General features: G+C 40.6%; 1 protein-coding gene across 1 annotated transcript; it reads left to right on the top strand.

The window, feature by feature from the left end:
- Positions 1-683: 683 nt before the first annotated feature.
- On the top strand, positions 684-9,487 carry LOC115747345 (dynamin-like protein ARC5). The gene is made up of 17 exons (XM_030683477.2): positions 684-1,147; positions 1,776-1,940; positions 2,065-2,187; positions 2,618-2,839; positions 3,230-3,363; positions 3,445-3,537; positions 3,688-3,751; positions 3,979-4,027; positions 5,048-5,130; positions 5,799-5,956; positions 6,063-6,123; positions 6,889-6,951; positions 7,084-7,184; positions 7,763-7,820; positions 8,252-8,581; positions 8,855-9,019; positions 9,103-9,487. Exons 1-17 carry the CDS (start codon positions 812-814, stop codon positions 9,190-9,192), a joined length of 2,295 nt encoding a protein of 764 aa, XP_030539337.1. The 5' UTR covers positions 684-811; the 3' UTR covers positions 9,193-9,487.
- The last annotated feature ends 3,436 nt before the right edge of the window (positions 9,488-12,923 follow it).

Here is a 12,923-nt window from a genome sequence, read left to right as displayed (position 1 = left end):
GGATCCAAGCCCGAGAAACTCGGATCCGCACCCGACCCCATGCCTTGAGCCGTCGCACCACTAGAGGACCTTGCAGTTGCCCTCTACGAGACTCGACACCGCCCTCGGCCTTCTCGGTCGCGACCCACTACTGCCCCGAGGCCGTGCCGCTGTCGGGTGACCCCTACCCGGTCCTAGGTAACGACCCGTTGCCCCTAATCCGGGCGGGGGCCGCCGATCCCTCACAAATCTGGGAGAGGGCCCGACCCTCTCTCGATGACCCTTGCCTTTGGCTGGCGACCTCGCCCGCCTTTGCCCCCTCGGCCGACCCCCCATCGGCGGTGGGTCGGCAACTCCTCCCGCTTGTGTGGCCTATTTTTTTTTCTTTTTAATTTTTAAAAATCGAAAAAAGGAAAAAAAATAGAGGAAAATGAATAAAAAAAAATTAAAATGTAAAATGACGAAAATGCCATTTAGGCCAAACCCTTTTTTGAAATATTATGGCCACTTCGGACCCTTAATTGAAATACATCATATCACTTTAGCCTATTATTTGAAACAGAGTTTATTTGAGGCCTTTATTTGAAAAAATAAAAGGATTTCAAGCTCTTTTTTGAATTTTTTTTCAAAATACACGGTACCTTTTTCCAGAAAGATTAAAAAGAAAAAAAAAAAAAACAAACAAATCAATCAAACGAGATATCCGGGGTGGGTCTCCGGCAGCTGCCACTCAATCGATCACCTACTCCTCCTCGTTCCCTCACAAAACCCATTAGAGTTCACACTTCACACTCGATACAGCGAGAACAGAAAGCGAGGAAGAAGAGGCAAAATGACGAGCTGCGCTAGCGAAGAAGCCACGGACGATTACAGCAACCAGTCGAGCCTGTACGAGGCGTACAATGAGCTTCACGGGCTCGCCCAGGAGTTCGACACGCCCTTCGACGCCCCGGCGGTGCTGGTGGTGGGCCACCAGACCGACGGCAAGAGCGCGCTCGTGGAGGCCCTCATGGGCTTCCAGTTCAACCACGTCGGCGGCGGAACCAAGACTCGCCGCCCCATTACCCTCCACATGAAGTTCGACCCCTCCTGCGAAGACCCTCTCTGCCACCTCGTCTCCGACGCCGACCCCACTCTCTCCCAGCAGCTCTCCCTCCAAGAAATTCAGGTGCATTTCGTCATTTGGTTCGTCTACGTTTTCGTTGTCTGTGTAGCTTGTGGCAGTGCCGTGCTTTAGTAGGTTGGTGAATCTTGTTTCTGCGTTTGTTTAATAGGCTGAGCTCCCAATGTGTGTTCGTGAAGGGTTCATAAATAATGGCTGATCCTTTTGGTTGGATTTTTGGAAGTTTCTGGCTTAGCACTTTGATTTGCGATTCTGGTGGCCTTTGGATGTTAATTACGCTATCGGTCTGCCTTTCAGTGTCATTTCCAAATTCTGAAGAGGTGTCTTTGGTTAGTGCAGACATTACTTGTCCTGCCTGCCCATTTTTTGTGCTATATCTGCTTTCAGTTTCATTTTGATAGGAGTATGTCTCCCGTGTTATTCCATGTTAAATCTTCAATCTGCAAAATGGAATATGCTAGCATGCCAATAGACAATTTTGGGAGGATGCCTGGGACTCACAGTGTGATCTTGACTCCTGTCTCCAAAATCAGAGGTCCTGTTCAATTAGATTAGGTTTATTTGCTTCGCAAGAGTTCTGCACATTCGCTTGTCGTGCTGAACAGTGTAAACTTGCAGACGTATTGCAGAAAAGTTGCCATTTTTCATTGTCATCGTTTATTGTTACTTGTAGGCTTACATCGAAGCTGAGAACATGAGGTTGGAGCGTGAGCCTTGTCAATTTTCCTGCAAGGAAATCATCATCAAGGTGGAGTATAAATATTGCCCAAATCTGACGATAATAGATACTCCAGGGCTCATTGCTCCTGCTCCAGGTCGGAAGAATCGAGCATTACAGGTGATGTACGGGAAAGGGGACAATTGACTAGTGAAAGAGACTCTGCATGATTTTCTTTTTAAACTTCCCTGCCTTGGTAATTCTTGCTCATGAAAGAAAATCGTGATCTGTCTTCCTTCTGAAGGGGCAAGCTCGTGCGGTTGAGTCACTAGTGCGAGCCAAAATGCAGCATAAAGAGTTCATCATACTGTGCCTTGAAGACTGCAGTGACTGGAGCAATGCTACCACACGGAGAGTGGTTATGCAAGTATAATACTGACGTCGTACTTCACATTCTAAATGCTTTTTTTCCTCAATATCCTTAATGTGGAGATGCTTGGCTAGATTGTCCTAAGTTGAAGGCTCAACCTTTACCCTGGAGATGGGAAATGATCCAGGCAAAATAAAAGCAAATATTGAATTTATTTGTTAGTCAATAAGGTATTATCACGAAATCAAAATAACAGTATTGGTTTTACTTGACATATTCAAATTTCTTCCTAGTTGTTCCAAATATTTTAACGTGTGTAAACATCATTAAGCAGCATGTGATTGTCATCTCTATTTGTGGTGACAATCAAGTGGACTTCTTGCCTAATTGGTTTGGCAACAGGTAAGGAACTGGACAAACATGATGATATGGAGTGCAAAAGCTTCAAAGTTTTGTTCTTTACATATAATACATTTGATTGTTACAGGTTGATCCTGAGCTTTCAAGAACAATAATTGTTTCAACCAAGCTGGACACGAAGATACCACAGTTTGCAAGATCTTCAGATGTTGAAGTTTTTCTTTCACCGCCAGCCTGTACACTTGATGGCTTCATCTTGGGTGACTCCCCATTTTTCACCTCTGTCCCTTCTGGAAGAGTTGGCCCTGGACATGAATCAGTTTACAGATCAAACGATGAGTTCAAGAAGGTATTTATTTGTCTAGTAAAGTTTCCTTCTTGGACTGGATATTTTAGGGTACTGACCTGGTGGATGTTTACTAAAGAATCGGCGTGGCTCTTCCTCGAACTTTTAGTGTGGAACCTGTGTGGTTAACCTAAAGGATGGAATTATAGTGTTTCTGCCATTTAATCTCTCAAACAATTAGACTCCATTGGTTCTCGCACTATGCACCTTCATCTGCTTGATCTTAGATAAAGGAAAATGTTTTGTGTGCCAGTTAGTAGTTACATTAGTATTTCACTAGAATTGTCAGTTGTCTGATGTGGGTGAATAATTTTGACTTTTGAGTCCTTTTTGTGTAAGAAATGTGGTTTGGTAAATCTCAAAAGAGTTACTTGGTTTTGCATCTTGATACAGGCCATATCTTTGAGAGAGACCGAAGATGTCGTGTCTTTGGAGGAGAAGTTGGGGCGATCTCTGTCCAAGCAAGAACGAAGTCATATAGGTGTGAGCAAACTGAGGCTATTCTTAGAGGAGTTGCTTCAGAAAAGGTATGTTCTGATAAAATTACCCTTTTTGGTTGTCAAACCATGTTTCTTGAACTTATAGTTTGGCGAATATATGCTATTTAGGTACATGGACAATGTCCCCCTGATAATTCCGCTTCTTGAAAAGGAGCATCGCTCTGCGACAAAAAAGCTAAATGAAATTAATCAGGAGCTGAGGTTAGACGTCAAGATCCTGTTATTGCTTCGAGAGTATTAACAGACACTTCTGGTTCACTGCCATTGAGGTTGGCAGGAAGGGGTTGTTTGGAAATTGGTTTTTATGCCAGTTTGGATTCTGTGCAATTTGGGTCTTGTTGTCATTTGCAGCACTTTGGATGAAGCAAAACTGAAAGAGAAGGGAAGAACTTTTCATGATCTCTTTTTGACCAAGGTTTGTATACAGTTTACACTTCCATCAATCTTCAGTGTGTCACCATCTCATGGAAAGGCCAGAATTGAGGACGTGAAAATTTAAACTATTTATGTTGATTTTTGAAAACCATTTATTTATGCATGCGCAAGGCTAGCATACTGCGACTATCAGTGATTTGATTTTCTTTGTTCTTGTTACACTTTATCTTCTTTATCTAAAGTGTCCTTAATGAAATTAATGTTCAGCTGTCATTGCTACTCAAAGGAACTGTGGTCGCACCTCCTGACAAATTTGGTAATAACTCATTATTACTTGGATGGCTCTGCATATTGATATCTGGTCACTTGATTCTAATTCATTCCTCCATGTTTGCCTAATTTCTACTATGAATTAGTGTATATGTACATGAGCCCACCTGTTCCCGATGCATAACAAGCTCACAAATTCCATAAAGCGTGATTCTAGACACTTTTTTTTTTGTCAAACGGTAAAAGTGTATCAACAAAAGGTACCAAGGGGATGCCAACCTATGTACAAAATCATACCAAGGGATGCCAGCCCATGCACAAAATCATCTACAGGATAAGGAGTCTAAAAGGTCAATGATAGCATTTACATTGAGACTCGTGCTATGTGTGATCCAGAACTTCAAAGTAAAAAGCCAAGAATCCAAATATTTAACAAAATGGCTCTTGATGTTATTCATAAAAAATTATCCTATTTTTCTCCCTCCAAATCAGCCGAAAAGTTGCTAGGGGATTAAACAAAATCATCATTATCATCTCTTTTCTTGAATGGATGCCCTACCATGCCCTTAGGTCTTTCTCCACTAAGTCTGCTCACCCAAGGAAAACCCAAATCTAACATGACCAGATTCCAAAGATTTCTAGACAAATGACAATATAGTAGATATGGTCAACAGATTCTGCTGCCTGTTTACAAAGGCAACGCCAGTTCACCAACACTTCACCTTGTTTCTGCAAATTGTCTAAAGTTAATATGCTTTCGCAGGAAGCTTCCCATGTAAAAAAAGGAAAAAAGAGAAACTTTTGTTGGTGCACAGATTTCCCAATTTCCAAAACAGTTTCCAAGTGAACTCATCCTTACCTTTTTCCTCCATCACAGTGTGCAGATACTTGTACCTTGACGGAGGAAAAGGTAGAAGTAAGGATTCTAGACACTTATGTTTATCTCCCTGAAGTCACATGAACTCATTTTTCTTTGTGACAGTAATCAGTGTTCTAAGCAGGATTATGTGACTATTATGAAAACTTGTCTAGAATCCATTTATGGTGGCCTTTTGTTCTATCGCAGGTGAAACTCTACAGGATGAAAGGACTAATGGTGGGGCTTTTATTGGTACTGATGGTCTGCAGTTTCCACAAAAGTTTATACCCGTAAGCTTCTACAGTCGAGGTGCATGATGTACTTATCCTACCTGGTTTTTCAGCATCTAAAAATATCTCTACTTACAAAAAGCACAAGAACGAGTAATCTTGATTTTAGAAGCGATGGTGCTTTTCTCTAATTTTCTTTTGCTTCGTGAAATTCGTGTTAGGGGGCTTCAGCCAACCCAATCCTGATCCCCTTATGGGCCAATCCGAAGTGTTTCGGTTTGTTTACCCTTTGTTGCAGTGCAAAGAAGTACATCTACTATAAAGGCGACTGGTGTCAAAATTTTATATTCTTTTGCTTTTGAATATACTGTAATCTTTCCAATGAATTTTTGCAACATAAGACAAAAGATTGCAACTTGTTCTGGTTTTTCTTCTCAAGTAATTGATTTGCAGAAACTCCTGAATAATGCTTGCGGGTGACCAACTTCTTTATATTGGTATGAAGAATGTTTGGGAGACTTTTTGTAACAGAATTACTTGTCTGCCTTTTGATCATTAATTTCCTCTGAACTAAAAGTTTCAAGGAAGAAAACCTGGTAAATATGCTTTGAATGAAGATATTAGTGCAGTGATTGTCATTGTATGAGTTATGTACTGATCTTCTTTTGAAGCACTAAGGCTTGAGAGTATAGCACTTTACGTGGACAAAATGTTCTGTCTTTGCTTAGAATGCTGGAATGCGTCTTTATGGTGGCGCTCAATATCATCGCGCAATGGCTGAATTTCGCTTTGTCATTGGAGGAACAAAATGCCCTCCAATTACTCGCGAGGAAATTGTCAATGCATGTGGAGTAGAAGATATCCACGATGGAACTAACTATTCTAGGTAATAGTTGTCTTTCTGGCCTGATTAGTTTGCTTACGTATGTTTCTGGACCATGTTTTCCAGTTTCCATTGTCACATAGTTTTTTTTTTTCTTTTGACTAATTAGGACTGCTTGTGTGATAGCTGTTGCAAAGGCTCGTGATACATTTGAACCTTTTCTTCATCAGGTAAATTTGCTAAATGACTGCATGTAGGATAGGTGATTATGTTTTCAACTTGTTTCCCCCAAAAGTAGTGTTTTTTTTATCAGCCAATGCTTCCAATATCTCTTTGCCAAAAGAAGTGATGAGCCATATAAGGTCTTCAGTTCCCTGAGCTTTGTAGGAGTGTACAATATGCTCTCTTAGATGTTCCCTAAGGGTTTTTCCCTCCCTAGTATCTTTATACATCTTTTGTGACTTTTTTTTTTCCTTTTTGTTTAATATTTGGTGGGGGTGGGGAGGGTGTGGTTGCTTATCAAATAAGCATAAAAGAGATACTGTTATGGTGACTGCAGTTTATCAATGTGATGGCTGCCCTCGATTTCTTATTTTGTTATACAGTTCTTTTTATGCATGCGTTTGCATGGGTTGCTGCCTTGATATGTTTATTAATACCTTCTTTATCCCATGGCAATGGTTGAGTTGTACCTTTCTCCTTGCCTTCTCATCTATTTTAACATGGTATTCAGTGGTCTTGGGATGCACTACTCTGAAGGGGCTTGATTATTTTCTCAGGGCTGGTAATGTAGAGGCTTCTTGGTTTGAGTTTGCTTACTTGTCCGTTTGTCTGTTCATTTCCACTCTGTGACTTCTTCTAGAGGTCCCCTACCTCTTGTTCTTTTGGTCATGGGTAACATCAAATGTGGATGAAACTACTGAAGGACAAACTAAGATGGTATAGTTTCAGTTCGCAATGTGTGCCATGCTAACTGTTCTCTCTTAATGTTGCAGTTAGGTGCTCGGCTTTTGCACATTCTTAAGAGATTGCTTCCTATCTCTGTTTATCTGCTTCAGGTACACCTTTCAAATTTCAACATCCATTTCAGTACTCTATATCTAAGCACTCTTACATTCTTTTCTCTGATTGATGAAGCTGTTTATTCTACTTAATGTTTATGTCAATACATGCACTCTTCATTTGGACAGAAAGATGGCGAGTATCTTAGTGGACATGAGGTTTTTCTGAGGCGCGTTGCTGCTGCCTACAACAACTTTGCAGAGTCCACTGAAAGAGCTTGTCGCGAGAAGTGAACTTCATTTTTTCGCTTATGCTTATGAGTTACTTTCAACACATTCTATGTTAGTGTGTGAACATAGGATTAGTGGATTAGACAATGTTTTCAACTTAGCTACATTGGTTTAATACTAGTCCAAAAGTACGACTAGGTTCTTAGGACGTGATTTTTGTCCAAGGTTGTAAATAACATCTGATATTGCACTTAAAAGGCCAGATCATCTCCTTCTTTGACTAGGTTTTGCTGAAATTTATTTGGGATGCAGATCTGTCCTACACGTTATGTTAACAGAGGGCAATGCTAATGAATACGACGATTACAACTCTTGACTTGTGCTCAGATATCGTGTCAAGAGACCATTTTTTCCAGGACTTTAAACTGATAAGAAGCATGATATAAATATTTATCAAGCATTTCGGTTGCCAGCAACACTTTGAACAATATCACATGAAAGGATATGCTGGATGCTCGTTTTGTGGTTCATGCTTCTTATGCACAGCCTTCACTTTTTGAGTTGTCATTGTTCTTTCAAATTTTGCTGGTGTTTTACCCAGTATGTACTAATTTTATTGAATGTGATAATATTGTAGATGCATGGAGGATTTGGTCAGCACCACACGCTATGTTACCTGGTCCCTTCATAACAAGGTGGAGAAATCCTTCTGCATCGTTGTTCATTTGATTAGCTTGTATTATTACAATGAGGAACTTTGCAGGTGCAAAAAGATATAAGAAGTCAAATTATTTTATTTCGATTCTCCCTTTCCCTAGAAACTTGAACATGGGAATACAAATGCGCTGTGTTTGTTCCTTTTCTATTGCCAAGAACAACCTGCTTTTCTATCAAAGAAGCGTGTCCTGCTGGTGGGAGAATGTGCAAATAAGTATGCTTATGATAGTTCCTTTCTTGTCCTCATGTACTGTGAAAACACGTGCCTCTTAAGGATACTAAATTAATGACAAGTGATCAGTATTGACTTCTGTAACATATGGAATCCAGGTTATTGATTCCATAGTTTGAATAGTAATCCAACAAAATGTAATCTGCTCTGCTCATTGATTTATCCAAACGATTGCAGAATCGTGCTGGGTTGCGCCAATTCCTGGACTCATTTGGTGGAACAGAGCAGCCTGCTGCAGGCAATTTTTCCCAGGAAACAACAGTAGGGTCGGTTTTGGATGAGAAGCCAGAAACAAGGCATAAATCAGATGTCAAATTGAGTCATTTGGCTTCAGGAAATGACTCGGGCACCTTTGTTCAGACAACAGAAACAAGGCTAGCTGACCTTCTAGATAGTACCCTGTGGAACCGGAGGCTTGCTCCTTCTTCTGAAAGACTTGTATATGCTCTTGTGCAGCAGATATTCCATGGCATAAGAGAATATTTTTTGGCTTCTGCAGAGCTGAAGGTATGACTACTTCACTTCTCTAAACTCAACTTCTATGAAGAATTCTTCATGACCCAGATTAAAAAAACATAAAGTGGTTGTCAAGGAATTCTTAGATGGGATGGCTTTTAACTTTAGGTTTACTTCATTGTAACTTATTTGTTGCCACTATTAGCAGTGTGATCGAAATCTAATGAGCGCATGTGTCACTTGAAACTTCAGTTAGTTGTTTTAGGCAACAATAACTTACGTCTTTCTTTCTTTGATTCAATTTTTTGCATCTGCACATTGCAGTTTAACTGCTTTCTGCTGATGCCCGTCATAGACAAGCTTCCTGCACTGCTTCGCGAGGACCTAGAATCTGCATTTGTGGATGATCTAGATAATGTCTTTGATATTACCAACCTACGACACTCATTGGGGCAAAGGAAGCGTGATGTGGAGATAGAGTTGAAAAGGGTATGCTAATATTCCCTTTTTGTGGCCTAACAAAACATCAGATATTGTATTTCCTCTTGTTCAAATTGCTAGTAATTTTGCAGATCAAGAGGCTGAAAGAGAAGTTTAGGCGAATACACAAGCAGCTTAGCACATGCCAGATGATTGCAAACCCAGCAGCTAATCATCCATGAGCTCAAGATGAGGTATACTCTCAGGCTACATCTCGTACTGCATTTGGCCATCTTAAAATGAAGCTTCAAATAGAGAGATCTTATCATCTATTATTTCATGTCCTATATCTATTCATTTGTGTGCTATTTGGCTTTTTGCTTAAGAAGATCAGGGACTATCTGTCTGTAGATATTTTTCAGAACATTCTATCAGGCCAAGACGAAAACCAAGCAGGAGCTTACTTGAGAAAATGTAAAGAATGGGCATTGATTTGCGACCTATTGGTGTATAAAGTCATAGCTACTTTTTCCCTTCCCCATTGTAATTGCTGCGGTTGTCATTCTCTTGTGCAGATAGGTCAGCTGTATCACTTCGATCTGCCGCAAAAAAACTCAATCAATCACTTGCTACCACTTTGGAAAAGTCTCCGAGTCATTATCTTGCTAAACCTATTTTAGAAGTGGGAGAGCCTAATTTTGTTCCTTCTTTCTTTCTACAAAACGAGAAAATTCGAAAAAAGCTTAGACATCCCTTCAGAAGTCTAAATGGATAATGTTTTGGTGAGTGAAGTTTATATTTTATTGCTGTTTGAGGGACATTTTTTTTTAGAGCTTTTTGTTTGCTATGTCATGCCATATTAACCCGGTATTGTCATTAGTCTAAACTCACTAAGCGGCCTCCATGATCATGCTGCCATCTTCCCATTGGGCAGTTGAAGGCGCATGCTTTCTCCGTCTTATCAGTTCCTGTTCAGTTCGCTATCACATTGAGGACCTGCGATTTGTTTTCTATAATCGGACTTTGAAGGTGATTACGGGTTGCTTTCCTTAAACTAGAAGAAGATGATGAATAACAACCAGAAAACTAGAGTTTACAGATGGTTAGGCGAAAAGCGGATGGGATAAAGTTAGAGCAGATAGAGGTAGAGTTGCTTCAGTCAAATGACATGAAAAGTAGGCCTCCACAATCCACATTGGGTGAGAGAGAGATAGCAGCCATCACTCACTTTTCTGGGTCCCTGTCCTAGCCCACTGCAAGTCTGATACGTCTTCTATCTATCACCTTCGGATAAGTTTCAAGATGCTCAAGTTCTTGAATGTAATCTGATGTTATGGCGCTTTATTAACGCACGTCCCATCTCCTAGAGCTTGACCCACTATTAGGATGATTACAATTATTGCTTGCTTCAAAAATTTGAGAAATAGTAAATTATGTCATTGTTCAACTTGTTCCGTTTGTTTACACTAACAAGCACTTTTTTTCTTATCTTATTCTATTCATAGAGAATGTTTAAAATAATCTCTTGCAGCATCCCATCTTCCCATTTGCCTCCACTTTCCTTTAACACCAGGAAAAGGCAGAATTGGGTCTATTACTGTTGTGTATGCCATTGGTGGGAGTTTCAGTAGTTTTTCACCTGCTGGAAATGACCTATGCTTGTGGAATGTGGAGTAACAATGACATTAGAGAAGCATCTTCTAGGGATCTTTTTTTTTATTTTCTTGGAGGCCTGCTGCACTCTTAAGTCTACCAGGATATCTCTTTCGAATGGCTCCTTGTATCATGCTATTCAGTCTCTGTCAGTACTCCTGCTTTCTCGGCTTTTTCATTGCATCTCCACTATTGGCACCTATTGGAAGAGTTGCCTTCCCTCCTAGAACTCTCTAATAGGCTTTAGTTATAATCGTGAGAAGATCTCAAAGTGCTGTTAGTGCGGCCGTTTAGTTCAACTTCCAAGATCTGTGTTCAAGAATGATAGTATTGTCTCTTTCAATTGCTTATAGGTTTTGTTTTCATCTATCAGATGCTCCTGTATTTGCACATGAGTGTGGGTACGCCCTCTCGCGAATTGTAGTATGCGATGAACTAGACTTGCTTTCATTGTTGTGAAGTTTGCAAGTGAATTCGTGATCATTGTCTGGGATCAGAGATTGATCTTGAAATAGCATGTGATTGGTAACGTGTGGTTTTGAAACGATGAGCAATCTGGGAACCCAATGAAGAGGAGGAAACGCATAGTAAAAATATCTCATCCCACTTATGTCATAACGCCCACACAGGCCCCTCCAAAATTTTGTTTATCTTCTAACATCCTATAAGTACTGCTGAGAGTCCCACTCATCCGCTTGTACTATTAGAAAACGGCCAGTGCTTGTCTCAGTCCCATGTGGCTATCGAGGGAATGATGCTTAGTACGGACATTTGACGACTGCGTCGCAATGATCCATTGGCATCAAGGTTTTAGTGGTAGAAAGGTTTTCCAAATCAAATTGAAATTGGAACAATGGATTGTGTGTATGTCACCGTTTACCCTTCAAGCTGTCTCTTTCCCTTTTCGTTTTCTTGTTGGAGTGACATAACTGAGGAATTGCTTCCTCATATGGTGACTCGGGGCATAGACATACGAACGACGCATATATGTGGTATGATCATATGCTAAAGCTCCTACTTAAAGAGAGCATCTTCTCTTGGCTAGTCCCCAAATCCCAAGTCTGTCTTGGTTAACCCAATCGACTGTATTTTTTTATTTTTTGTGCTGATATCAAGATCTTGCTCTAGCGATGCTATCGGCGAAGGGTGTTCGGTGTTGGTGTATCCAATCTGGATCCGCCCAGGTCGTCGCCTCAAAGAAACAGTGACTTGCCAAGGAGTTTGGGGGAGTGTACCATGAATGGGTTCAAGTGTCCTTCCTAGCGTGTTGATGTTGTATAATTGGCGGGGGCAGATGGGCAAAGAATTCAAGTAGATGATGTAAAAGAAAACAAAATGTAATAAGTGAATACAATGATGGGAATTGCTATTGGTGTTTAGGCACACTCCCAAGGGGGTGGGCCACCACCAGGTTGGGGAATCATGTTGGTCCACGACCAAACTCACCCCCCCTCTCTCTCTCTCTCTCACCCCACGAAAATTCTCATGCTTGCCACGTGGATGACAGCATGTGTATGATATCAGCATGAAGTATGAGGTATGGAATTCTTGAGCGTGTTGATTCCCCCTAATACCATCTCTTTAGTTGGCAAACTTAGGATTATGCTCAAGATCTTCTTTTTACTTCTTCTGCCCTGGATGCAAGACACGTCTTTCATGGTTTCAAACTTGACACCCTATACACTTGCTCTTTCATGTCTTAGATGTGATAAATTAGTTTCAAACGCCCTCGCCATCAGCCAGCTAATTTTTGGGCTAATCTAAAATTGAGATCGACAGTGTCCGCTCTACCGGACAGTCTTTCGGGTACTTTTATATGGGTCAACAGGTTGAATACGGGATGGAGACACGGTGTCAAGTCGATTTTGGAAATGCTTTTCCGATTGAGATGATTAGGTAAAAGAGAGCGAGTCTTAATCACATAAAAAAAAAAAACCAAGCATGTGAATGCATAATTAGGAAATAAGCAAAGATATTGAGAGAGAGAGAGAGAGAGAGAAGTGTCTGAATCTGCAAGCTCCCTCCAACGCAAACCGATCCCGTTAAATGGAAGCATCTAAGAAGCGTTACCAGCCGCCTCTCCATTCATTCATAATCAAACTGATGATCGCCAACTCTCTAAAATTTAATAAATAAAAACCAGAAATTAAAAAAGAGAACAAAACAGAGATGAAAACACTCATCAGAAAGATAGATAGATAGATAGATACAGGGATCACTTGTCCTTCCCAATTGCATTTGATGTGATCATCAGTTCATCACCCACCTTCAACCTCACGTCAGTCTCTCTCTCTCTCTCTCTCTTCCTCTTATAAATTCA

This window comes from Rhodamnia argentea, chromosome 11 (genome assembly GCF_020921035.1).
Source record: "Rhodamnia argentea isolate NSW1041297 chromosome 11, ASM2092103v1, whole genome shotgun sequence".
NCBI lineage: Eukaryota > Viridiplantae > Streptophyta > Magnoliopsida > Myrtales > Myrtaceae > Rhodamnia > Rhodamnia argentea.
This window is presented reverse-complemented; position numbering and strand designations above follow the sequence as displayed.

Bases quoted from the DNA above. Each gene is read 5' to 3' on its own strand.
- LOC115747345 (XM_030683477.2), top strand. From the start codon at position 812: ATGACGAGCTGCGCTAGCGAAGAAGCCACGGACGATTACAGCAACCAG. The intron at 6,124-6,888 runs GTAAATTTGCTA...TTAATGTTGCAG, and splicing joins TTGAACCTTTTCTTCATCAG to TTAGGTGCTCGGCTTTTGCA. The intron at 7,185-7,762 runs GTGAACTTCATT...ATAATATTGTAG, and splicing joins GAAAGAGCTTGTCGCGAGAA to ATGCATGGAGGATTTGGTCA.